Source organism: Rhineura floridana, chromosome 13 (genome assembly GCF_030035675.1).
Source record: "Rhineura floridana isolate rRhiFlo1 chromosome 13, rRhiFlo1.hap2, whole genome shotgun sequence".
Lineage (NCBI taxonomy): Eukaryota > Metazoa > Chordata > Lepidosauria > Squamata > Rhineuridae > Rhineura > Rhineura floridana.
In genome coordinates this window covers 31,122,112-31,147,704 of record NC_084492.1, presented here as the reverse complement: position 1 = coordinate 31,147,704, position 25,593 = coordinate 31,122,112, and the positions used below count along the sequence as shown (strand labels likewise).

Here is a 25,593-nt window from a genome sequence, read left to right as displayed (position 1 = left end):
ATTGTAGTTAAGGAAGAGAGCATGCTTAACCGTGATTCTGGGTTTGAACAACGCACCAGTTGATTTAGCTACCATCCCACACTGAGCTAAAAGGACAAGGGACAGCAAAGTGGCTGAAATCCCTTTCCTGAAAGCCAACACATTTGCAGCAAGCCACAGTTTGGCTTAACATTACATACAAACATGACCTATATGTTCTTGGGTCATGCAATCTCTACCCAAATACATGGATTGTAGTAATGCAGGGGTGGGGAACCTCCAGCTTTGCTGAACAACAACTCCCATTAGCCTCAGCCAGCATGGCCAGTGGCCAGGGATGATGGAAGTTGTAGTTCAGCAACATCTGCGGGGCCAAAGGTTTCCTGCACCTGTGGTAATGTTTTCACCTCAAAGAAACTAACAATATGGAGAGGAAGACAAGGTCCCAAAGTCATAACATTAACCACCCCAGAGAACACTATACAAATACATAAAGTAAACAAACAATGATATAGTTGTTGTCCAGGTTCTCTTTTGTTTACTATTTTACATCAATCCTGGATGAGTTTACTCTTTCATCATGTAAACAAACTTTTGCTTTTGTTCTTTGCTTATGGCACTCTGCTGTCAAGATAATTTATGCTGCTTGGAGAACCTTACATTAGAACAGAGGCACTAGACTAAATGAATTTTTAACAATTCTAAACATTATGCTTGCAATCCTAAGCATTTTTGCTAACAATTCAGTGTCACTGAACTCACAGGAACATGCTTCCAAATAAACTTATTTTAGATCCAGCTATTCATGAAGAACCTCCAATTTATTCTGCAACAATGGTTAAGTTGCACACACTTTCTTTCAGAGGTCAGGTACACTGTCCTGTATATTGCACTGACTGAAAAAGTTGAGAGTGGGTTGACTCAAACAAGACATGCAACTGGGAGGGCAGCAAAAATCCTTTCTAACAATAAATCATCTCCATTTATTCTTACCAACCGCCTTGAATCAGGCCTTAAAGCTTGCAGCTGTTCGAACTCTTCTATTTTTCCTTGGTCTACATCTTCTTTCAGCTCCCATGTGCTGTCTTCATATGGCAATGAGCACCATTTTACTAAGTAGTAAGTAACAGGCTGTGGTGGGGAAAATGACTTGTCAAACTTAATTGTATTGTTTTTTTATTATTTTATTTATTTATTGAATTTATATCCTGGCCTTCCTCACTAAGGAGCCCGCTAAAGAAATATACTGAAGAAAAATATATGCTTCATCACTTCAGTTAAGAGTTTCTACATTTCCAAAAGCTACAACTGCCTGAAATTATGCCATTGGAGACCATGAGGAGACTAAGATACTCCTCCTGCATGCAGGAGAAATATTGTGTGGGACTCTCCCTCACTTCATATGAAAAAAACTATGCCTTTAGTACAGGATTAATCAAAATGACAACTGGAGGGGCAGGGAGCGGAGTGCAGAGCAGAGGGTGTCCAAAATAGTTACAATGGCATGGCACAATCTGGGAAGGGGAAACATGTAATTCTGAAGATCTGTAGAATAGATGGATGGAATTAACTATATTCATGATGGTTAAGACTAATAAGGCCAGTTGTTCTTGTGTCCCAGTTTGAAATAAAATATTGTGCTATTTAAAGACTTTCGTTATGACTACTTGATTGATTTTTATAGCACTATTCTTAACTTCATTCTCCTAGTTCTGTCTTTTAAGATTCTCTATCTCTTTCTATTGGAAATTCCACATATTTGATTTCTTTCACATTCACCTGCAGCTAACCCCCTTGTTTATTTCGGTCAGTTTTGCCATTGTTCGCTGTAATTATAATCAGAGTGAAGCCACCTGGACCAGGTAACCAGGTTATTTGGAAGCACTTCATCTTCCACTGAATTATTTCATGACGTTAAAAGCTTTTGGTTGCTTTGCCTTCAGACTGCAAAGGGATTTTAAAATAATATTTTTTCTAAGGTAAATAATTTTGGGGTTGCACATTACTTGTTATAATTTGGTTGTTTCTTTTAAGTCTTGTATTGTGTTTAATTGGTCAGCATTTTGTAGCATTTGGATATTAAAGTAGTTTTTATAATTGTATGTTTAAAGTAACTTAGCAGTGTCTCTGTGTTTTAATAATTTAGCCATGCTTTATTTATTACAAGTCACCTTGAGAAAGGGTTGTTTAGACCTGAAATGTGTTAATCTTTAAAAAAATAGTTCCTGTTTGACTATTAAAAAATATCTGCAGTTCATTTTGATTGACCTTGGAATTCCTGTTTTCCTTTCTTTTTGTGTGTGTTTTGTTTTCTCATTGCTGTCTCCTTCCTAAGTTAGTTTTGCCTATATGCCTTCCATTCCCTATTCTTGAATAGGCATTAAAGCAGGGATGGGGAACCTTTTTGGCCCAGCAGGCCTGATCCTTGTCCATCCCCACCCCCACAGGCCAACTTTGGCAGGTGGGCAGGATAACCCACCTGCCAATCAACTCACAATATTGTGACAAATTATTGACACCTGGGTTCTCCTGCCCACTTGTTTAAATCCGCTGCGCAATGCTTCCCAAATGTCTGACAGCCATACGGTTGTAGAGTGCTTGGGAACCACAGCGCAAGGGGCTTTGCCAGCCCTGTGCTTGGTGCTTGGCAAGTGCCAAGCACACGGCTTGCACACCGCTTTGCACAGCACTTCCCAAATGCAGTAGCTAGCTGGCTGTCGGGCATTGTGTTGCACAAAGCACTTTGGAAGCTCTGTGCCCAGTTCTTCCCAAGCCTTGAGCATAGGACTGGCAAAGCTGCTTTTTCTAGGGCTCAGCTGTTTGACTGAGTTTCCTATAGGAAACTTGGGCATGTAGCCAGTCCAGGCTTGATGGTGGTAACTTCCACCCTGCCTTCTGCAGGAATCGGTTGCACAATCAAGTTTCCCACCAGTAGAGATCTAGCCGTATCTCTGCCTTGCCCACACATGATGTCACATATGATGTCAGGTGTGGGACACATAGGGGTGATTTGGGGAAAATGGCCTCGCTGGCTCCATTGCAACCTGTGCCATGCCAAAGGTTCCCCATCCCTGTATTAAATAATTTATTTACTAATTTGCATTTTTTATTCTACTCTATTGCCAAGGTTCAAAGAAACTGACAATAGGAACACAGACAGATATATATGACACACAACCCATGCATATATCTGTGTGTGCATACACTACTCTATAAATGCTTCGTTGATCATGATAGAGATTGTGAAATGTATGGCTTCACTTATATATGAGTTGTTTTGGTCAAATCCATACCTCTCCAGTGTCCTTATCTTCACAAAAGGACACTTCTAATACCCGATCTATTTCAATATAATCTGGATTAAAAAGTTCTTCTTCCATCTGGAATTAAGTATATTTTATAATTAATTAATTGATCTAGCTAACACCACAGTAAAGTTCAATTCTAGAAAACTATAAATTGCACTGAAATATATTAATGGTGGATTAAGGATTGCTGGTAATATCAAGCTAGAGAGATCAGAAAAGTTAACAGTCAGTATTACATTACAAAATTACCCAAGAATATACTGATTTTTCACTATTTTTAATATAAAAATCCACCAATACCATTTAATGGCTAAAATTAAAATGAGAAAAAACACACATATCAGTGCAACAAAATACTAAACAGCAAAATACATGTATGCTTCTCATAATCATCTATTTCATTAACTTCAGTTTTGTTTTGTTTACACATACTTACATCTGCAAAAAAATGGGCTCTCTGTGCTTGCCTCAGCTTGAAACGTTTGATTTTCTGCTGGATTCTTTTATCCTTTAAAAGCTGTTGTTCTGTGGCCCATTCACAATGGAGGTAAGAGCTAGAATTATAAAATATTGTGTTAGCACATTGTTGCAAGCATATGTTCCTATATTTCATTTATCACATTGTCTTGGCAATATTAGATAAATTCTTCAAAGAGAACTGAAGGTCAGGGGGTTTTTTTGCACATTATGTTCCAAATATTATTTTCCCCGATCCTGGACTTTAGAATGAAACCACAATGTCAATGTAAGAGTATCCCCTCATTTCAGAACCATATCCAGCAGAAAAAACACACAGATTGCCCTGATTCACAAGCAGGAGCTCAGTTATCTGGCTTTACATAGTAATCACTCTTTATTTATTTATTTATTGCACTTGTATACCGCCTCATAGCCGAAGCTCTCTGGGAGGTTTACAGCAATCAAAAACATTAAAACAAATATACAATTTAAAACACATATTTTAAAAACAATTTAAAACACAAATTTAAATTTAAAACAATATAAAAACAATTTAAAACACATGCTAAAATGCCTGGGAGAAGAGGAAAGTCTTGACCTGGTGCTGAAAAGATAAGTGTTGGCACCAGGTGCACCTCATCAGAAATCATTCCATAATTTGGGGGCCACCACTGAGAAGGCCCTCTCCCTTGTTGCCACCCTCCGAGCTTCCCTTGGAGTAGGCACCCGGAGGAGGGCCTTTGATCTTGAACGTAGTGTATGGGTGGGTTCGTATTGGGAGAGGCGTTCCATCAGGTATTGTGGTCCCAAGCCATGCCAGGCTTTATAGGTCAAAACCAGCACCATGAATCGAGCTCGGAAACATACAGGCAGCCAATACAAGCGGGCCAGAATCGGTTTTATATGTTTGAACCGTCTGGTCCCTGTTACCAATCTGGCCGCTGCATTTTGCACAAGCTGCAGTTTCCGAACCGTCTTCAAAGGCAGCCCCACGTAGAGTGCATTGCAGTAATCTAATTTGGAGGTTACCAGAGCATGGACAACTGAAGCCAGGTTATCCCTGTCCAGATAGGGACGTAGTTGGGCCACCAACCGAAGTTGGTAGAAGGCACTCCGTGCCATCGAGGCTGCCTGAGCCTCAAGTGACAGAGATGGTTCTAGGAGAACCCCCAAGCTACAAACCTGCTCCTTCAGGGGGAGTGCAACCCCATCCAGAACAGGTTGGACATCCACCATCTGGTCAGAAGAACCACTCACTAGCAGCATCTCAGTCTAGTCTGGATTGAGCCTCAGTTTATTAGCCCTCATCCAGTCCATTGTCGCAGCCAGGTTCAGCACACTGACAGCCTCACCTGAAGCTGAAACGGAGAAACAGAGCTGCGTGTCATCAGCATACTGATGGCAACACATTCCAAAGCTCCGGATGACCACATCCAACAGTTTCATGTAGATGTTGAACAGCATGGGGGACAGAACTGACCCCATAATGGAGAGTCCAGGGTGCCAAGCAATGTTCCCCAAGCACCACCTTCTGGAGGAGACCTACCAAGTAGGAGTGGAACCACCGCAATGCAGTACCTCCCACTCCCAACTCAGCTAGTCTCCCCAGAAGGATACCATGGTCGATGGTATTGAAAGCCGCTGAGAGATCAAGGAGAATCAACACAGTCACGCTCCCCCTGTCTCTTTCCCGACAAAGGTCATCATACAGGGCGACCAAGGCTGTTTCCGTGCCAAAATCAGGCCTGAAACCTGACTGAAATGGATCCACATAATCGGTCTCATCCAAGAGTGTCTGGAGCTGGACTGCAACCACTCGTTCCAGGACCTTGCCCAGGAATGGAACATTCGCTACCGGCCTATAGTTATTAAGATTTTCTGGGTCCAGGGAGGGTCTCTTCAGGAGTGGTCTCACTACTGCCTCTTTCAGGCAGCCAAGGACCACCCCCTCTCGCAGAGAGGCATTAATCACTTCCCTGGCCCAGCCGGCTGTTCCATCCCTGCTAGCTTTTATTAGCCAAGAAGGGCAAGGATCCAGCACAGAAGTGGTTGCACGGACCTGTCCAAGCACCTTGTCAACGTCCTCAAGCTGCACCAACTGAAACTCATCCAAGAAATCGGGACAAGGCTGTGCTCTGGATACCTCACTTGATTCACCTGCTATAACACTGGAGTCTAAGTCGTGGCGGATGCTAAAGATTTTATCCTGGAAGTGCCTAGCAAATTCATTACAGCGGGCCTCAGATGGTTCTACCATGTCCCTGGGGCCAGAATGTAATAGCCCCCGGACAGAATGTAATAGCCCCCGGACAATAGCCCCCAATAGCTTTATGGATTAGGGCATGTCTATACATCACAGGAGATCCAGAACCAGAGCTATGCTGTATTAAAAGGTACCAGTCTGCTTTGTAAAGAAGCCATGCTACTACTATGGAAGATGCAGATAAAAACCAAACCATATATGCAGATCTCTTCCACACAGCCTTTACAGTTGTGGTCAAGCTTGATAAAGTATCCAACAAGGAGAGCTTTTACAATTTAACTCATGCAACATAACTACGATACTTACTAGTTTTTGTATTTAACAAAAAATTCTTCTGCTTCCATTGCCACTCCCCCAGGAATCTGGAAAAGTACATGGTATTCTGTTTAGGATTCATTTATACATGTGTGTGTGTGTTCACACACACAAAAAATAAAAATAAAATATGAGCCAAAACTCCACATCCCCATGTTTACTCACTTCTTTCTTTCTGATTCTGGAAGATAAAATTTTATCTACAATTGCTGCATCTTCTTCACTTGGATTCTCCTATTCAGGTGCAAAAAATAAAATAAAAAAAACACAAGAAAAACCAAGCTCAATGCCATATAAAAGTAGTTCTGGAGTTCAGACCTTCGTGGAAAATGATTATCTGATAAATGAAAAAGGGGTGAAAAATCAAAGGAGTAAAATTCCAAGATATTTAATCTCTGCCCTTGCCCACTAAAGATATTGCTATGGATCTGTTAATTCTTATCACTTGGAACAGAAGATAGGACTATAATATTCTATATAACAACCATATATATTCAGATTTACTAAAAGCTTAACATATAAGCTCCTTGATGCAGAGCCCCATGTGCACTTTGGGGTAAGCATTCCACAAAAAGTGGGCAGCTTTACATGTGCATTGTTCTGGGAAGACAAATGTAGTACCAATTCCACTGACTTTCTTATGGGTGCATCCATAGCAGTTCTCACCTATACAAGGAATCACTACACTGAGGAAAGTTACCGTAGAGCAGGGGTTCCCAAACCTTTTTCACCCATGGACCACTTGAAAATAACTGAGGGTCTTGGCAAAGCATTTCATGATTTTCCTGCCTGCTGTAGCAATTGTTATGTGCTGTGCTAGATGCTATATCTTTTAAATTGTATTTTTATTGCTGCTTTTGTTTCTTATATGGTTTATTTTATTGTACAATCTAAATGCCATAGACTTCAAACTGCAATACAAGAAAATACAAAATAAGAAAGAAAACAAAAATCAGCATGAATATTTAATGTGGCAGATGTGCTGTCTCCCATCTTCTGCCACAGATACTCCACAGACCACCTGAATGAAGTAGTCTGATAATCCCTGTTCTAGAGGGAATCAGTAAGGATTACAAGGAACATAAATTGATGGACTGCAGCCCTCACCAGTCCACATTCCTGGTCCTTAGTTATAATATGATGGGGCCTGATTAGTCTTCCAAGTCATAGATTGGCTGTGTAGCACTGCACAGGAGATAAAACTGCCTCAGTTATACCACCACAGTGCATAAATTTAATTAAAATTACACTTGTAGTTATTGTTTAGATAAAGGCAACCACATAACCTTAACCTTTGAAACTAAATACAGAATTGTAAGAGGTAAACTCCACAAATACTGAGTGCCACTTACTACAAATAACTGTAAAGGCTGTTCAGCAGGCAATGGGGCACAATTCTTTTTTATTTTTACAGAAACTTTGGTTTCTTCTTCAGATTGTTTTCCTTCACCTTCTTCTGCATACTTCTTCCTTTTAATTTGTCGATTTGATCTTCTCTTCTAAAATGGAATTGCATATATTGAAATAGTGTTTTGACCAAACTCTGTTTGTGTATGTTTCTAATATTTTAAGCAAATTTTTTGAAATAAAAATACTTTTTGAATACCTGAGATGTCTCATCTTTGAATGGCTGCTGAGTTGTCTGCTTAGCATCAGACATTTCATCTGAAGACTCATTTTTTCTCTTTTGCTTTTTACCCAAAGTAATAATAAGCTTGCTGTTTTGAAACAAAAGGCAAAGTTAAACCTGTGCACAGAGATTAGGCTATTAAAGTTTTTTTTGTTTTTAAGAACAAAGACAGACTGTCGAGACTCAATCTTTGTAAATATTCCCCTAGTCCTGCTGAGGTGCTGCACTATGAGGGAAGTGTTCAATTTTTCTCCCCAGAAATACAGTTTACTTTAGTGGAAGAATGGACAACTGTAGAAGAATATCTATATATTGCCTGGAAATGCTTGTTATTTAACACAACAAAAAAGTTACTGATATAAAATTTACACATTGCATAATTCACAAGTATTTTTACACATAATTCAGAGTAACCACACTAAACAAAAAATCATGTTGACAGTTTGAAATTCTGAAACATCAAGAAGTACAGAAACCATTTCATTAGTAGCAACTGATAATGACTACAGACTTGTAGGGGAAATTATAGTCCTAATGCAACAGTGCTAATTATTTCTGAGTTTATATTTAAAGGGTTACAGAAAAAGGAACAATATTAATATCATTTAATCTGGTTTAATCAGAGGGCTGCAAATACATATAATTTTCCATATTTAAAATTTGACAAGTGCTGCTTTTCAATGGATTCTCAAAATAATCACAATGTGATTACAATCAACCCCAAATTCAGATAAAGAGATGTCCTTAGATGCATGCTTTACATAATGTAAATTTGATAATTACATACTATGTAGCAGTGACAGAATTGCTTTAGTATAGAAATGTCTGCTGCTTTGCAGCCCCCCCCCCCAAAGGCTGCAATTATTACACATCAGAAACAACAAACATGACTGGCCACTGGAAAATAATTAAAAATAGCAATAGGGGACTGACTCAACCAATTTTCAATTGTATCTTATTTAAAAGAAAAAAATTACTAAATAAGCCAGGTTTAAATAAGTGATGTACCACTATGTGAAACAGTGGTATCTGATTAAGTCACACTCAGGGTACACATTGAAATCAGTGGACCTACTCTGAGTAGCCTTACACTGGATGACACCCATTACAATTAGGTAGCTATTTACTGAGCTTATGAAATTTACAAGTTAACAGTGCTAAATCTTTTTTATAGATGAAACATGAATACAATGTCTACTTGGCTAGAGGCAATTATAGAAATAGGAAAAAATCTCTGGATCCCTTAAAACCTTCAGGTTCTTAATGAGAGCACTCTGATCTTATTTATATCACCAGAACAACACAACTGAAATGTTATTTTTCATTAGCTTTCTACGTTCGATGGAGTCACATCTGGGTGTTAAGAATGATCACTTTTAATTGTCAAATAATTTAAAAAAATAAATGGCACGCTAGGAAGCTCATTGTAATTTTTTTTATGACATAAGTCTAGTAATGAACCTTACTACTGCAATAGCATTATTCAATCAAGGAAATGCATAGTAGTTTTGTTTTTTTAGAGAACAGTCCCTTTAGCCCAAAATAGCAACCCTAGGTTACTGAGGAAAATCTGACTAACTTAATGCTTTACCTCAGATTAAACAAAAATATTACATCAGTAAGTTGGACATCCTATGGAATCAGCTCAGATAGAAGACAGCTCTAGGCAAAAGCCATGGAAAACCTAATTAGTTCCCCAATGAACGTGTCCATGAAAGCCTTCAAGAAAATTGTCTGCAAATGTCATCAATTTACTACTGTAAAATTAGGGCTTCCACCAAAACTCACCAATTAAGGTAGTTTTATATCCAACAAAATTTAGTTCCTAGATATTTCAGAAGTACCAAGTCAATCAAATTAATTTTGGCTTATTTCAAGACATATATGATGGAGTGGGAGAGTCTTATGCAAAAGAATATATTGGTCTACTATGCTGTCAGATGAAGAGAGAGACTTATCACATGTAGCATGGCACTGAAGAAATCTTCATGGGAGGAAGACCCTTTGAAAATGTCATGAAAGAGCAGTAAGATACTACTACCACAATTTTGCAAACAAATTAAACATGGGTGTATAGAACCAATATTTAATCTGCAGCATGGCCTATTAAAACCATATTGTATTTCTACTATTCACCTCTGACTGAATTCATGTCCACTGAGAAAACAAACAGAAATTCAGCAAACCAACCCCCACTTGAAAATATACAATGGACAACAGATATCTCTTCATCCTCTATGTTTTTCCTTTTTTCCTATTAAAAAAGCCTGTCCCTTGGTCATCACACTACAGCTGCTGCAGCCAGACCATTCTGGCAAGCCATCACTTTGCACATGATTCATCTTGCCAAGTTAATGACTCATAATGCTGAAATGTACCTGAAGATCATATAGTCAAAAGCCAATGTTACACATTGCATGAGGCCACTTGAAGAACAAAAGAGCACAGGATGTTGCACGTGAGAAGCCACTGGTTCTAACATCTCTGTGCACAGTTACTGTTGATTTTAACTATACAATGGAAAACCTTTTTCTAGGGTAATTGTAAACAAATTAAGGCTTTAAATCAGAAGCAGTTTTTCAAACTATCAAGTGTGCTATGTAGGGGCAACAACTACAAAGTATGAGCTCAATAGCCACTGAAATCTCACTGCAGCCATGGACATCACTAGGTGGTCTTAGTGAAGCCCTAGAACACACTGTGCCATCTTGAATATGGTTCAATACTGATGTACATTACTGTGTTGTTGTCAGGATTGCTCTTGAGATAATACATGTGAACTACTTTGAACAATGAAGTGCTATATAAATAAGTCTATTATTAAAATTCAGGTATATTTTCTCTTTTAGGATCAAATTACAGCCCCAAGAACACATGCTTATAAGCCACTGATTTCAATAGGCTTAGGGTTATCTAACTCTGCAAATGTTCAGGCTGCTGCTGAATTCAAATGCGATTTTACCTGTTTTTTAGATCTTCCTAATTGTTTTTAAATGTTTTCAATATCACTGTATTTTAGTTTTAATTGTACTGATTTACTACTTTGGTGTGTGCTGCCCTGAGCTAGACTAAGCCTAACTAAGCCTAGCCTCCTCTAGGCTAGACTAAGCATAACTGAAATAGTTAAGTACTTTCCTGTTTACCCCACTTCCATTTCCCTTGTATCTATTTTTAGACTGTAATCCCCTTGGGGTTTTGACCTGTCAAGCCTGTTCTTTGTAAAGTACCATGTACATAGAGGGCACTATATAAACAAACTACTACTTAAATAAGATGAATGTGTTTTATAAAGACAGAGATGAAGGCTTTTCCAGGCAAAGGAATCAATATGGCAGGACTGTATTTTGGACATTCTACAACCCAGAAAAATGTCTAGATTTTCACTGTTTTCTGACAATGTATTAGTTTCTAATGTACAATTCTGATGAAGACATGATGGGTTCAAGTCATACTTAGAGCAGGTCCACTGAAATCATGAATAAGTCAAGTCCGATTATTCCAGCAGGTCTACTCTGAGTATGATTTAATTGAATACGACACACTTAAATACACACTCAATCTTTTTGTTAGAGATGGTATTCTTATGCCCAAGACTGGCCTGTGTAGAACTATGCAACAAAGTATACAATAAATTTACACCATTTTAAAAAAATGTTCAATTTTCATTTTTTCAAATATACATATTATCAACACTACAGTTTAAAAAGACCCCAAGTTTAAATCTATTTGGTTATAGCTATGTCTCAATGTAAAGGAAAGGTCCGCAGAATTCAAACCAGGGGGAGAGCATTTCTGTCCACTTCTGCAATCTGACATTTCAGTCAATGTAAAAAATACATAAGCACCCTAACATGGAAGCTTGATCAGAGAATGAAACTATGTAGCATCCTCATTTCCCTTTTGAGCACAAGCACTGATGAAATGGAACCCTGCAGGTCCCAGGGAGAAGGCAAGTATCAACCCATCTGATAATTATAAAGCTTTGCATCAACAGTCACTCCAAGCTGTGTAGGTAAACCCAGAACAACCAATATATATCTATATGGAGACACACACAGATATATGCATAACAGCAATGGAAAAGGGACTACAAAGGATAATACATATTTGGTGTATATTAGGAGTCTAGAAGCCAGATGTTGTAACAAGAGGCAATACTACTGTGAAAACTGTTAAGAAACGTAGCAAGTGGTTATAACACACGGACAAAATGCTTACAAAATTATGCCAGAGCACAAATATTAAATAGGAGAAAGCTATAAGTCAATACACTATATTATTGTATTATAATTCTAACAAATGAACCTAATATAGCAACAAAAGCTCCTGGCTGTATGGAACATGTACAGAGACATCCTTCATATTATACACAATGCCAGCCAGCCTCTAACTGGTTTTGATAAAGTCTAGGTTATTATATATAAAAAACAAGTGCAACCTGCAAGAAAATGTTGCAGTGTATCCTCCTTCCTAAAAGAAGTGCTCAACAACCAGCTAACCGCAGTCCCAGTTGTAGGGGGTGAAAAATATCACAGGCCCTGGGATCTTGTTTTATGCATACTTCATTTAAGAATGTATACGTCAAAAGCTGTATACTCTCTCATAGTAAGGATGACGACTAGATCTGGACTAAAAATCAGCACCAGATATGTCTCCTACATTAGGGGTTCCAACACTTTCTGCAATAACTTAAGTGACCCTCAGACATCTTGCATCCAAGCACTGATATACAATGACCCAGGAAAAACTGGGCTCTAAAAACAAGATGTTCTTAGAATTTATCTAATTACTTCCTCGACTCTTTAAAACATTCCTCGCTATGATATCTCAACTCTTCCAAATGCCCCCAGGCTGCAAATTTATGCATGTTTTATTGGATGCAAGTCCTGCTGAAATAAATGGGAGTTGCTCCCACATAAGCTTTGGTCAAGGTGTTCAAACTTCCAGAAAACAGAATACTAGCCTACTTACCCAATTTTTGCTCTCTCTTTAGTTTTGGATGAAGATCCAGTTTTGGGTTTTTTGCTTTCTTTGTCTTTTGGTTTCGATTTAACTTTCCTGCCCTTCTTTTCCTCTCTTCCTTCTGCTGAAACGCTTGGGAAGTTTTCTGGACTCATTACTCGTGGAATGTTTCTCTCTCCTCTCTCTTTTGCTTTTGCTATTGCTTCTGATATTATGCGATTAGCTTTCTCCTGCTTACTTTCAGATTCCACTTTTTTTTTCTGTTTTTTCTCAGACATAGATTTCACCTGGGTATTCTGCAATTTAGCATATGTCCCAGAACTATCTGTTTTCTTGCTGGAAGGAGGCTGCAAGAAAAAATATATATATATATACATATATATACGTTATTCATCTAAGAAAAATGCATTGTCTTATTCTGAAGATTTGCAATGCAAGCCTATATGTATTTACTCAGAAGGAAGTCCCAGTGTATTCAATGGGGTTTATTCCCAACTCTTAATTGCAGCGATGCAGCATAATCCTATACGTAAAATCCAACTGTGTTCTGTGAGGCTTACTGTATTCTATTGGGATATACAGGTTGCAGACTGCAGACTTGGGCTGCAAAGCAATACAGGTCTACTCAGAAGTAAGCTCCATTGGGTTCAATGGGACTTTCTCCCAGGTAAGTGTGTACTGCATTGCAGCCTTAATCACACAGAACAAAGTTGGATATCTACATGCAAATACAATAAAAACAAAACATTTAAATTTCATCACAAATTCATACACAAGTCAGTATAAAAACACCATCTGTTATAGCCACACCATTACTGAGGGATAAAAGCCATCTCATTTTTTCCTCTGCATTCTTCATGACAGCCAATATTTAGAAAAAATGAGATGATATCTATCATAGCTTTTAGTTAGAGTAAAATTACCACGTATTAGGTCAGAGTTCTTGCCTGTGCAATAAAAAATGTTAAAGTAAAAAAATATTCTAAGTTGTTTTTGCTGGCTTTAATATAACTGGCAGCTGTACTTTAAAAGGAGATGTAAACATGGTGTGGATTAAAGTTATAAATTAAATCTTAAAAAATTGTAAGTTCTAAATTCTAAAAACTTTTGTCTAGCATGAAAATTTTCTGCCCATAAGATTTTCATAGCTTTGTCGAAAAGGGGGATCTATACATGCCCCACTAGATTAGCAGCTGTGCCTGAGGAGGGTCCAGTTTCCAGTCTTCAGGAACTGAAGTGGGTGGGCCATAATGCCATTCCTGTTCCAACTGCATTTATCCACATTCTCCATTTTACTTTTTGCCCTCTTATTCACTCCTATATTTTCTGTGCTATTTTATTTTAGTTGAAAATTAATTTATATTCTACTCACCCTTCATCAGTGTGCATAAAGACATATAAGCATAATTTCAAGTTTTTATTATATAGTTATCAATTATTCTTGTGATCTTTTCACTTGTATTTTGAAATGCAATGTTCTCTTTATGGCACGCAGATTAAAAAATTCAGCATAAGCCAAATAGTTTTAAACAACTCCTGTTTAAAGGCAACATTTATACCTTAACAAAATGTAGATTTACTCTGCATAACCAACCTTGAATGTCTAGCTAAAAATACAGAAACCATATTCTGATGAAGCAAAAGCAAATTATAAAAACTTACATTGACGTCATAACATAATCTGTACATTGTTTTACAGCCAGACGCAATATATTTAAGGTGAATTGGATTTCAAAGCAAACCTAGGAATATTATACTCAAACAATCTCAGTCAATTAGTTACAAAAAATGCTTTGTTTAGAATTTCATGTATAATTGATCACAGGAAACAGTTAAACAGCTCCTTTGTTTGCTTGTTGTTTCTAAGTGTACGCAGACTGAAATTCCTGTTTCTAGCATAAATAATGGTAACAGCCTATCGAAGATCTCACAGACAGTTTTTAAAAAACAATGTAAGGAATGGCTAGAATTTCCTATCAAAACAGACCAAAAGCAGATAACAATTCTGTTATGTTCTCACCCATAAATGTGCCTCTGACTACAGCATGGGGGAAAGCCAGGAATTTCCAAGCACATTTTCAGGTCAAATCCAGTTCGCTTCACTGGATACATTTTTCTATACATGCCTCATCAAAGCTTAACAGCAGTGCTGCAACACCAAGAAGAACGCAGGGTTTATGATAGCTAAGTAAAATGCCACCTCAAGGCCTGCAGGCTACAACAAATCACCAAGACTCGAGAAAACAGCAACAAGCTCAAGATGGCGATGCAGCACGGCTCCCGCAGCAGCAGCCAGTAATAAGGAAGGTTATTCAATCCCATTAGCCTTTTAGCCCAAAGAACCCCTCCTCCTCCCACTCATTCAAGCTTTCACTTACCCTTCCTCTTGGCCTCTTCACTGAAGACATTTTTGGCATTAGACAAAGGCTTGTCCTCTGATTTTTCACCACCCGAGGTAGTGCTCAAGAGAAAAGCATTGAAAGAAGATTGCTAAATGGCCTGTTTAGCAACCTGAAAGCCAAGATAGACACAACCTTCCACAAATACACACTGTGATTTATCAACATATTCCTTCCTTGACAAGCAACAGTCCCTGTTTACCTATCGCACGAAAAACTGTCAACCTCCATGAAACGGCAAAATGTCAACAATAGTTGTAAGCAGATAGCCAGATTCCAACAAAACACAGAAAGAAATGAATGCACAAAGCATCAAAATGCATCAGCATGAATATTAGAGATGTCGTTAAAAATACTGACTCCTTCTGCGGAAGTAGGCCAGCAGATGGTGCTACCAGTTATTATTCCATTAGACTCTGCAATTTAACCCTCAATAGACTGCTCTTCCCTACATGTGGTACAGTGATTAACTCTTACTTTTCCAGCTCTTACAGTAGTTGAAATAACTCTTCTATGCATTCCACACAATACTCAAGTAACTTACCAATATCTGACATTCATTTCAAAGCATTTCTGCTACAGCTTTATGCTACTGTAGGTTCACAGAAAAAAAATATTTGAAGCACAAGGACTGTGCTTCATAAGATACTATCCCTAGGTATTTACTGTGACAAAACCTAGAGAGGAGTATCTCATTTTTTCTAAAGTAAACACTTGATATCTTAACAGGACAGGACAGAGGTTTTGTATAGAAGCTATTTTGAACTAACCATGCTTGCCATACACTATTTAATCCACACTATTACTCTGTCTTTCTTCACATTTGTAATGCTTTTGGACAAGACAGATGATTATGATAAGCACCTTACTATTCACACATTTTTGAAGTCTGTACCAAATGTAATGTTGCTTATATTAATTGTTGTTGTTATGTGCCTCCAAGTCGACTGCAACTTATGGCGACCCTATGAATCAGCGACCTCCAAGAGCATCTGGCTTATATTAATAACAATTCTATAATATATTTTCATGGGAAGGAGACCAACCTCTGGTATTATAAAGGAGACAAATGGTCAGAGTCTATGAAATGGATCAGAGATTGAAAGTAAAAGTTTAAAAAATTAACCCTGATGAAGTCCAAGTTATTAACACAGCTTCATTCAATCTAATGAAAATTGTATGTTTTGAGAATATACATCATATAGCAGGATTATACTTCACAACTGACTAGCAGAAAATGATTGGATAGTAAGGCCAAACAGAATTTGTGGCCCCCTAGTTAGACGTTAATTAGATAAGTCTATCACTGGAGACCTATAGAACTAAACATTTTCCAAAATTCTGAGGGATTTAATAAACTTCTGTGTAGTTGGACTAGCTCACCTCTGGAACAAAGACTGACCTTGAGCATAAACACAACAGCACCATGTGTCTTCCCTGTATGTCATAGCAAGACTGCCTGCCTTAATTTATTGGGAGATAGAAGAAGCTAAGACAGCAGGGGAGGTGACTTAAGTGTGTATAGCAGAAGATTTTCCCACATGTCCAGTGAAAATGGTCCATCAATAAATGGATTGGAAAATGCCTAACCCCACGCACAGGTCAAACATCCGCAGACAAGCAAATTTGCAATATAGTATAAGATACTAATATTCATTTGGATTTGGATTCTACCACTGAGATTGTATCTGGACTGGTGTCTCAAACTGGTGGATCACTTTCAGTTGATTCCAGGGCCACAGAAGGCATGGCCCCCTCAGAGCTATTTTAGCTCATCTACTCCCTTATTTATTTTTTTTAAAGGAACTCTTCATCCCTTTTACTTGTAGAGCTACAGAGTAAAGCATGCAGTGTTAAGCCCAACTGCTCACTAAAAGGTGTATTTGCACCCACTTGTGTCCTTCAGGCACTGGGATAAATGACAAGCAGTGGGGTATTGTTTTGTAAATATTCAATGTCATAAAATAAATGTAACCTCGGCTCCTATATTTAGGCTTTGGTTGTTCTGCAATTATTCTTAACTCTCTCCCCCCTCCTCCATTGATTTGCAATGATTCTTAGCACCCTACCTACCACCCAACAATAACATTTCTGGATACAAGCCTGATTGGCTTTCACCTCCAATTCAGAAGGGGTGCAACGCAATTTCAGGCATTTCTGGCAGATGCAAGTTTCCAAAAATTTATTCCACTGCAGTTTCTAGCTTGGTCAAGAGACACAGATTGCTTCAGTATCCCAGGTTGATGATCTTTATTTAGAGGTCAACAGGACATCTCCCAGCAGATGCTTCTAGATCTATCAATGACTTTCGATACAGAAGGTTAAAACATCTTGTGGGTCATCCAATGAGATTTAACAGGAATTAAAGATACTTTCATGTGGCTTCATCTATCTGTCTTACTATTTCCTATCTATATTAAACAATGAGAGCTTAATGGTGTTATATTTTTATCAGTGTTCTATTGTATTTTTCATGTGTTATTGCAAATTATAGTTTTAATGTAATGCAATTTTTGATGTTTTAATATGCTATTTTAGGACTATAAACTGCTTCAGAGAGAAGAGCTTTAACTGGAAAGCAGAGAATATAAAATATTAACTAAATTAAATTTCCTTCTTCCAAAGTAATACTGTTCAAGCAAACCTGTGATCTATCTGCCGCTTGAATTTGATTTATTTATTTGGACATTTATATCCTGCCTTTCTGTTACAAAAGCAAACTCAAAGCAGTCTACAAAAAACTAGAACCAAGCATATTTATTATTTTATTGGCCTCCTATTGTTTGATTTGCTATTTTCATGGTTTCATTCTGCACCCCCATTGTTCTGCTTTCATTATTGTCACTAGACATCCTCAGCATTTCTTTAAAATTATAAAGCGGGACTGAAATGCAATAAATAAGAAATACATAATTAACATGGAAGATGACTGTTGTCTCATATCCTGCTTCTGTATTTCCTAGAGACATCAGGATGGACACTGACGGAAGTGGGATGGTAGATAACATGGATCCTTGATGTGGATACTTCAAGACTGAGATCAGAGTTCCAACTACTTAGCACCATTCCCCTTGTTTCAGAGGTCCTCAACAGGAGCACTTTATTTCATTGTGGGCCAAGCAAGATTCAGCTGCTCAAGCCCACTACCCTTAAAATTCCACAGTAAGCACCTAAGACACCAGGGAAGACCAAGAATGAGGGCAAAAAATACTGCCACAATAACCTTGCATAGTAATTTCTGATAAGTGCAAATCTTTTTGAACAAAATTGCGTTATGCAATTTTAAACAGTTTTGAGGTCTCTTGGGACTATATAGTGGGATAGAAAGCCCTAAACAGCTTGGGTCCAGGATACATTAGGGACCACTTGTGTCCTTATCTTAGCCTCATCACTGAAATCATCCAGAAGAATGCTGTTAGTTATCCCTCAATGTTACAGAGGCCTCACTGTAACATTGTCAGCCATTTAGTGTCACTGGTCACTGGAATATTCTTCCAGAACAGATTCAGATGGCAACCTCATTTTTCATTTTCAGGTGTCTCTTGAAACTTTTTTGTGCCGAAAGGCCTATGCAGCTGTTCAAAATGTTTTTTTTAATAGCCAGTCATTTTTGTTTGTATTGCTTTTATATGTTTTTATGTCGCTGTACACCACCCCAATTTGTGACAGGGCAGTATATACATAATTTTATAAATAAAATAGCATTCTAAATTAATACAAACAAAAATATTGTGAACCCAAGACTAGCTAATATATGTGACATATGCTGATATCCAGATCAGTTTTTTATTACCACATCTACAAATGATGACCTGAATTCTGGACCAAAATCTGGTGGCTGTAGAAAAGGAAAAAACCCAAATCCAGAACAAAGAGTTGGTGGTGCTATTTCAGAACCCTCTTTCTTTCTCTCATCATGAATGGCATTCTCCCTAGTCAATCAGGTACTTGTGGATCTAAAGTGTGTCCTTGGCTATAAATGGACCCTGCAGCCAAGAACACATTTTATCATATTTACCTAATCAGAAGGCTATACACTTGTCCCAAGAATAAAGATTTGCAATCATTATCAATGCTTTTGTAATTACTAGTATAATGTAAGAATGTGCACAAATACAGCTACACATCTTTCAACTTGGATGGGATGCCAGATGATCAGACTTAGGTAATGCCACTGCCTAACTACTACCTGCTTGGCACAATAAAAAACTCGGCTGAAATTCGGTTTTCTTCACAAGGTCCTCTCCCATATGAGCCCATCTGCTTCATGGAAGAGAGCTCCTGATCTAACGTCTCACCAACTGAGAGCAACAAGCAGGATACTTTAATGGATTGGATCTGATTCCTTGGAACAGATTACAGGTGATTGTCACTGCTTGCTTTCAATAAGAAGTTAAACCATTTTTGTATATGCAAGTTTTTAATTGAATGTTACTAGATTCTGACTGCTTAACTGTAGTTTTATTATTGTCAAATGCATTATTTTTATTATCTGATTGCTAATTGTTGGAAGACACCCTAATTTAAAGATGTATAGGATATTTACAATTAATCGAAGGTAATCTCAAATTTTCCTGCCATGTGACCAGTTAAATAATGATTAATGAAGTGAATTTCTATTTCCATTTACAATTTCTCTTAAACTTCATTCAACTCTGTTCCCTTTAAGAGAAGGGTGAAGAACCTTTTTCAGCCTGAGGTCACTTTTAAAACAAATAAATAAATTCCCTTTGGGGGACTTTCTGGGGGCCAATGTCAGTGGTGGGTTAGGCCAGAGGTAAAAGTGGGAGGATCAAGAGATCCAGCACTTACCTTTGTACAGGATACATTACAGCTATGCAAAAGCCAGGGGTTTCTGCACATACTGTAAATCTTTCTCCATCCTGGCAAGCAAGAGGCATAATCACAGTTCAAGGACAAATTCTAGCCAAACAAAAGAACTTGAGCAGGGCGTGAGGAAGGGCCAATGAGTGGTGTTGCCTGGGAAGAGTCCTGGGGGCCAAAAACAGAAGTATGGAGGACCACATTTGGGTCCCAGGCTTGCCGTTCCCCATCCCTGCTTTAAGAGGTGCTAAATCTTATTCTTTACCTATTTCCAGGGCCCACACCAGCCTGCTGTGGGCCCCTGCCTCCCCCGTATGAGTGTGTGCGCACACACAGCACTTGAATACAGCCAGTTGCTTCACCTCACATGTCAGTATGCATGCCTGCCATTACCCAAGATGGTGGTGGCGGCGGCATGTTGATGCCCCTGCCACCATCTTGGATGATGACAGGCATGACTGCTAATGTGCGAGGTGAAGCAACCGGGCATATTTAAGCACCCACTGGCTGCGCATACATGCAGGAGTGATGTTGGTGGGGAGAATAGAGCTCCTGCTCCACAATCTGCTCTACCATCCAGTCACAGCCCATGACCTGATCCTGGTGGGGATCGTGGAACCAGAGTTCCACCCTCTCAGCCGCAGGGGCCCTCGGCTAGTGCCCAACCTCGGCTGGTGCTGGGCCTGCCTACTATATAAAGGACTGAAAGCCATCAAAAATATATTTAAAAAAAAAACAGTTACCAGAACACTTTCACAATTATTAGAAAACTTAACAACAAAATCAGCACATGGTGTACTGGAGTCAGCCCACCAAGTTCCCAGCCTACTAAATTGTACATTAATTCTATGGAGATCAGTAGACAGGGCTGTGGAGTCGGTACGCCAGACCTTCGACTCCAACTCCTCCTCTATTTTTCTACTGTCCGACTCCAACTCCTTCATAAATGGCAAATGGATATTTACTAGTAATAACAAATTTACTGTAGTAAAATGGTAGCACAAGGCATTTCATCACCACCACATGAATCCAGAGTTTGGAAAAGTTACTTTTTTGAACTACAACTCCCACAAGCCCAATCCCTGGGGCTGATGGGAGTTGTAGTTCAAAAAAGTAACTTTTCCAAGCTCTGGATTCACGTGGTGGTGATGAAATGCCTTGTGCTACCATTTTACTACAGTAAATTTGTTATTACTAGTTAATATACACTTGCCATTTATGAAGGAGCCAGAGTCAGTACATTTCTACAGACTCCGACTTCACCCAAAATTGCTCCCGACTCCGACTCCACGAATCCGACTCCACAGCCCTGTCAGTAGAACCGTTTTTCCCCCCATAGACATCAAAGCAGACGCAGGTTATATGCGAAAAAAGTATACATTTCAATCATTGAGCTATATTTTAATATGGTATAAACAATACAAGGAGAAGATCAATCTGTAGTTTCTATCCAAATCTATGCAAAACTCCAATAGCAATAGAAACCTCATGTAAGCAAGGAATTCCCAATGAACATTAGCTAGAGAATGCTCTCCACAAAAAGATTATGAGGACAGAACATTACTGGAATACTGAAGTGAATAGGAAAGCCTCTGATCATGAAGAACTCCTGGTGTGCATCAAAGCTGTCACATTCATGCACTCATTCCATAACAGCTGTACCAGGGCATGTGCTTATAGCATTGGATGGATTTCCTCACTACATGGTGTCTTTAGCAATCACTAATTTACTGGGGCTAGGGAGGGGGGCTTGATCACCTTAGCAGTATTTTTTCTCATAAAAAAATAATGCACAGAATCCTACATTAGCGAAGCCACAAAGATGAAATATAAAGTCACAAGGGTGATGAAGGAAAAACGATGAACAACAGTGTTACAAAGGGAGGATACCACAACCTAATGCAAAGGAATGAACTACTGCAAAACAAATAAAAGCTGTGCAGTTTATGAATCCAATAGAATTATTCAAATTAAAAAGCATTTTCACTCAAGGGCCTCAGAAACAAAATGTCATGGGATTTCAATAATTCTATTAGGGTAATTTATTACCTGCACAGCTTATGATGTCCTTAACAAGACCATTTACTATGATCTAAATTGACACAGTCACACAACCATTCAAATAAATTCACACATGCCATTGTACATTAAATTTTTGGGAAGACATTAATTTTGCAATTAACACTTATATATTGTAAAAAATAGAAAAATCTAACAACAAATATATTGATTATCCCACCCTCTTTAAAAAAAAAGAGATTTTCTATTATTTCACAACTTACTTAATAAATTTGCAATATATTTATAATTAAACAATTGCAGGAATATTAACAGGCAGAGCTGTCAAGAATCAATTCGACTTTGCTAAACATGAGACAGGTTATTGTGAGCCGATTCAGTAAATTGTGGTTTGTTTGGTTTTTAGTGAAATCAGCTGCAGTGCACCTTGAACCTGTGTGTTCCCCCCCCTTCTCTTCCTGTGACATGGTCATGGGGAGACTAGAAGCATTCACATCCATTTTTTATTAACTGTAGCTTATCATTTTGTCCCAACCTGACAAGCTATGCTAATCTTTCTAACAAGCCAACTTCAAACCATGGACTATGAATCTGGTTTGTTCAAATAAACCACAGTTAGGATTAACCACAGTTTAGGGCCCACTAACCTGCAGTTAATTAAAAATGGAAGTGAAACTTCCCAAACTCCTCTTCATGGCTTCACTGGAGGAAGAGAGAGGACTGAGCCTGAGGCTCATTGTGGCTTGCTTCCATCACAGCAAGGCTTACTGGGTAAGCCATGGTTTATCACGATGCCCAAATTGGCTTGCTGACTAGGTATTGTAATTTCTTTTATGTCTGTCTCATAATATCATTCTTTAAGTGAGTTATTGTAAATCAAACTTTGCAAAAGATTTGAGTACAGTGTTTAATAACTCCTAATTCCAGAGAAATTAAACATACTGTTTAATTTGGCTTTGATCCCACCCACATGCTCCTTATATACTGGAGTGATCCATGAATTCCCTATTCCCCCCACACACACACACACACTTCCTTGGAATTCACTTCCTGTTTGTACTTTAAGTAAGCACACAGGAGGCCAATAGCATGAAAACTACTGTTAACAACTCTGCTTTCTGTTACTTAGTTTCCTGGCAGAGTGCTAGGCAGTCTCTGCAGTACAGTACACCAAGTAATAGCTAGGATCATATTTCACTGCTGGCTGCCATTCCATGCAAATTCAGGACACAGAGGGCTCTTGCTAACAAAGAATTGACAAGAGAGACAACAAACCACCACCAGGGTCTATCTTTTGACTTTAGAAGCATTATATTAATAAAAATGGATCTCTACATATGTACAATATACTCACAGTGTAATAGCTGACTGAATGATATACAGCTTAGAAATGTGTCTGTGTCCCATGTACCAAGAGTTTGTTAAGAGCATTAATAGGAGGAATTGGCATTTGCTTGCTTTAAGTATGCCTTATTATTTAGGATGTAGAATTTAATTTGTTCAGGCCGAAACTTAAGCAATAAGGACTTAAGCAATAAATAAAAAATGGAAGGCAGTACATGATGCCATGGAGTAATTTTATTATTCAGAATAATAAAAGGGGACAAACTAAATGTCACTGATTTCTTTACATATTTAGCAAATGTTATCTCTCTCTCCGCACTGATATTAATGAGAAAAATGAGGTGTTGACATTTTAGGTGCAGCTTACTAAAAACTGTAGGCTTTTTTGAAATTTGCACGTGTAACTATAACTTTCAAAATATTGTTAGCAATTTCTGACTTTTAACAGACACCTATTAAACGTTGTAGCACCCATCAACCTTCTCATAAGGTCTCATTTGCATATCCACGTCATTTTGTAGCATCTACAGATGCATCCACAATTGGGAAACCTATCTTGTTTAATGTCTCACCAGAGCTTTACAACATATTGGAAACCAGCCTCTAGAAGCACCAAGACAATAATATTTCAAGCCATGGCAATGTTATCACATCTGTATGTCTCTCATACAGTGGCAATCTACATACACGTTAAAGCTTGCTCAGTCTTCACCAGCTTTAGATTCAGTAGCCATAGGTGACAAAAATTGCATACAGGTGAGTATACAGAATTCCATGCAATGAAATGCCCCATCTCCCTTCTGCACCAAGCATAGATACCAAGGGGGCTACCAGAGAAGAGAAACTCCCTGCTCTGCACCTAGCAGAGCTCTCTATTACTCATTCTGCTAGCCTCCAGCAGACAGAATAACTGGAGGGTGGGGTTGCAGGTTAATAATTTTTGTGGGTTTATATTCCAGGATGACCAGATTACTGGCAAAACATTGCTTCCCCCTCCCTCCCATGTTAACCGGTTACACCTCTAGAAAGAGCAAGCTCTGCATCTCAAAACTTCTAATGTAACTACCGATCTGGTCACCACTGAGAATTAAGAATTGCCTCCAGGGAAGTGTTTGGAAGTTACCACATAACTAACATAGATATGAATGAACAGGTGGGCAAGTAAAGTCTGAGGACTTAAGCAGCTAAAACACCTCTGATCATGGGTTTAGATCAAGTTAGCAAACTTTTTTTTGGCCTGAAGGATGACTTGAAGGTCTAAACTGCCACACATTACACACATGCACCCATCCACACAAAACATTCACACACTCGGGGGGGGCAGGAGACAAGTAGCATGCACACATGCACACAAGCACTTAGCAGAGTAAAGACTCAGCAGACAATCAGCAACAGGCACAGACTCACTCAGCCGCATTTTTCCTCCCCAGGACAGTGCTGCTGTAGGAGGATCTCCTACACCAGCACTGCCCTGAAAAAGAAAAATACAGTATTGCTCAGCTGACTCCGTTCAGCCCTGCCTAATCACAGATCTCAATGTTGCCCCAAGATGCTGGCTCCACTCTGCTCCCACTGATGCCTTCTAAAGAGAGACAATTGTGCATGATTGTCCTGAAAGAGCAAGTGCTTCAGCTGCACTCTTGAATGATCATGACAGATTATCTCTCTTTGTAGTACATCAGCAAGAAGCAATACATCCGACATCAGCAGGAAGTTCACCCAAGTGCAAGATATCGGCAGGAACAAGCAGTTTTGGGATGCAGTTTGGGGACAAAAACAGCCAGTGAACAGAGTGCACACCACAGGACCATCTGGCAAGTGCAAAAACAGTAAAAAAATAAAGCGAAAATTGGTCACTGACAGAGCTTGGGGTTTTCTCTGGGGATCACATAAAATCTTCTGGAGATCAACAGCTTGGGGCCAGGTTACCCAAGGAACTGCCTCACCCCATATATCCCTACTTGGCAAATCTGTTGCTCAGATGGGGCACTGCATGACCAAGAGGTACACTTAATTTGTACTAGTAACCAGGCTTTCAGTGTTGTAGCTCTAGCCTTCTGGAATCATTTATTTATTTATTTATTTGATTTA

The 25,593-nt window shown here is 38.7% G+C and overlaps 2 protein-coding genes across 20 annotated transcripts in view; one reads left to right on the top strand and one right to left on the bottom strand.

Moving 5' to 3' along the window:
• Positions 1-25,593, top strand: part of AKTIP (AKT interacting protein) — a 396,007-nt gene that overhangs the window by 102,442 nt on the left and 267,972 nt on the right. The window lies entirely within an intron of this gene.
• CHD9 (chromodomain helicase DNA binding protein 9) overlaps positions 1-25,593 on the bottom strand; it is a 90,196-nt gene that overhangs the window by 41,867 nt on the left and 22,736 nt on the right. For 7 of the 10 annotated variants that reach the window (XM_061593615.1, XM_061593614.1, XM_061593613.1 and 4 more), the window contains 8 exons: positions 12,926-13,263; positions 7,931-8,042; positions 7,677-7,823; positions 6,490-6,558; positions 6,316-6,371; positions 3,724-3,841; positions 3,273-3,359; positions 973-1,110 (listed from right to left, as the gene is read on the bottom strand). In XM_061593615.1, coding sequence (XP_061449599.1) covers positions 973-1,110; positions 3,273-3,359; positions 3,724-3,841; positions 6,316-6,371; positions 6,490-6,558; positions 7,677-7,823; positions 7,931-8,042; positions 12,926-13,263 — 1,065 coding nt within the window. Of the gene's footprint in view, positions 1-972; positions 1,111-3,272; positions 3,360-3,723; positions 3,842-6,315; positions 6,372-6,489; positions 6,559-7,676; positions 7,824-7,930; positions 8,043-12,925; positions 13,264-14,936; positions 15,183-15,294; positions 15,571-25,593 lie in introns of those variants that run through there. The other 3 variants (XM_061593621.1, XM_061593622.1, XM_061593623.1) reach the window with 2 other exon arrangements.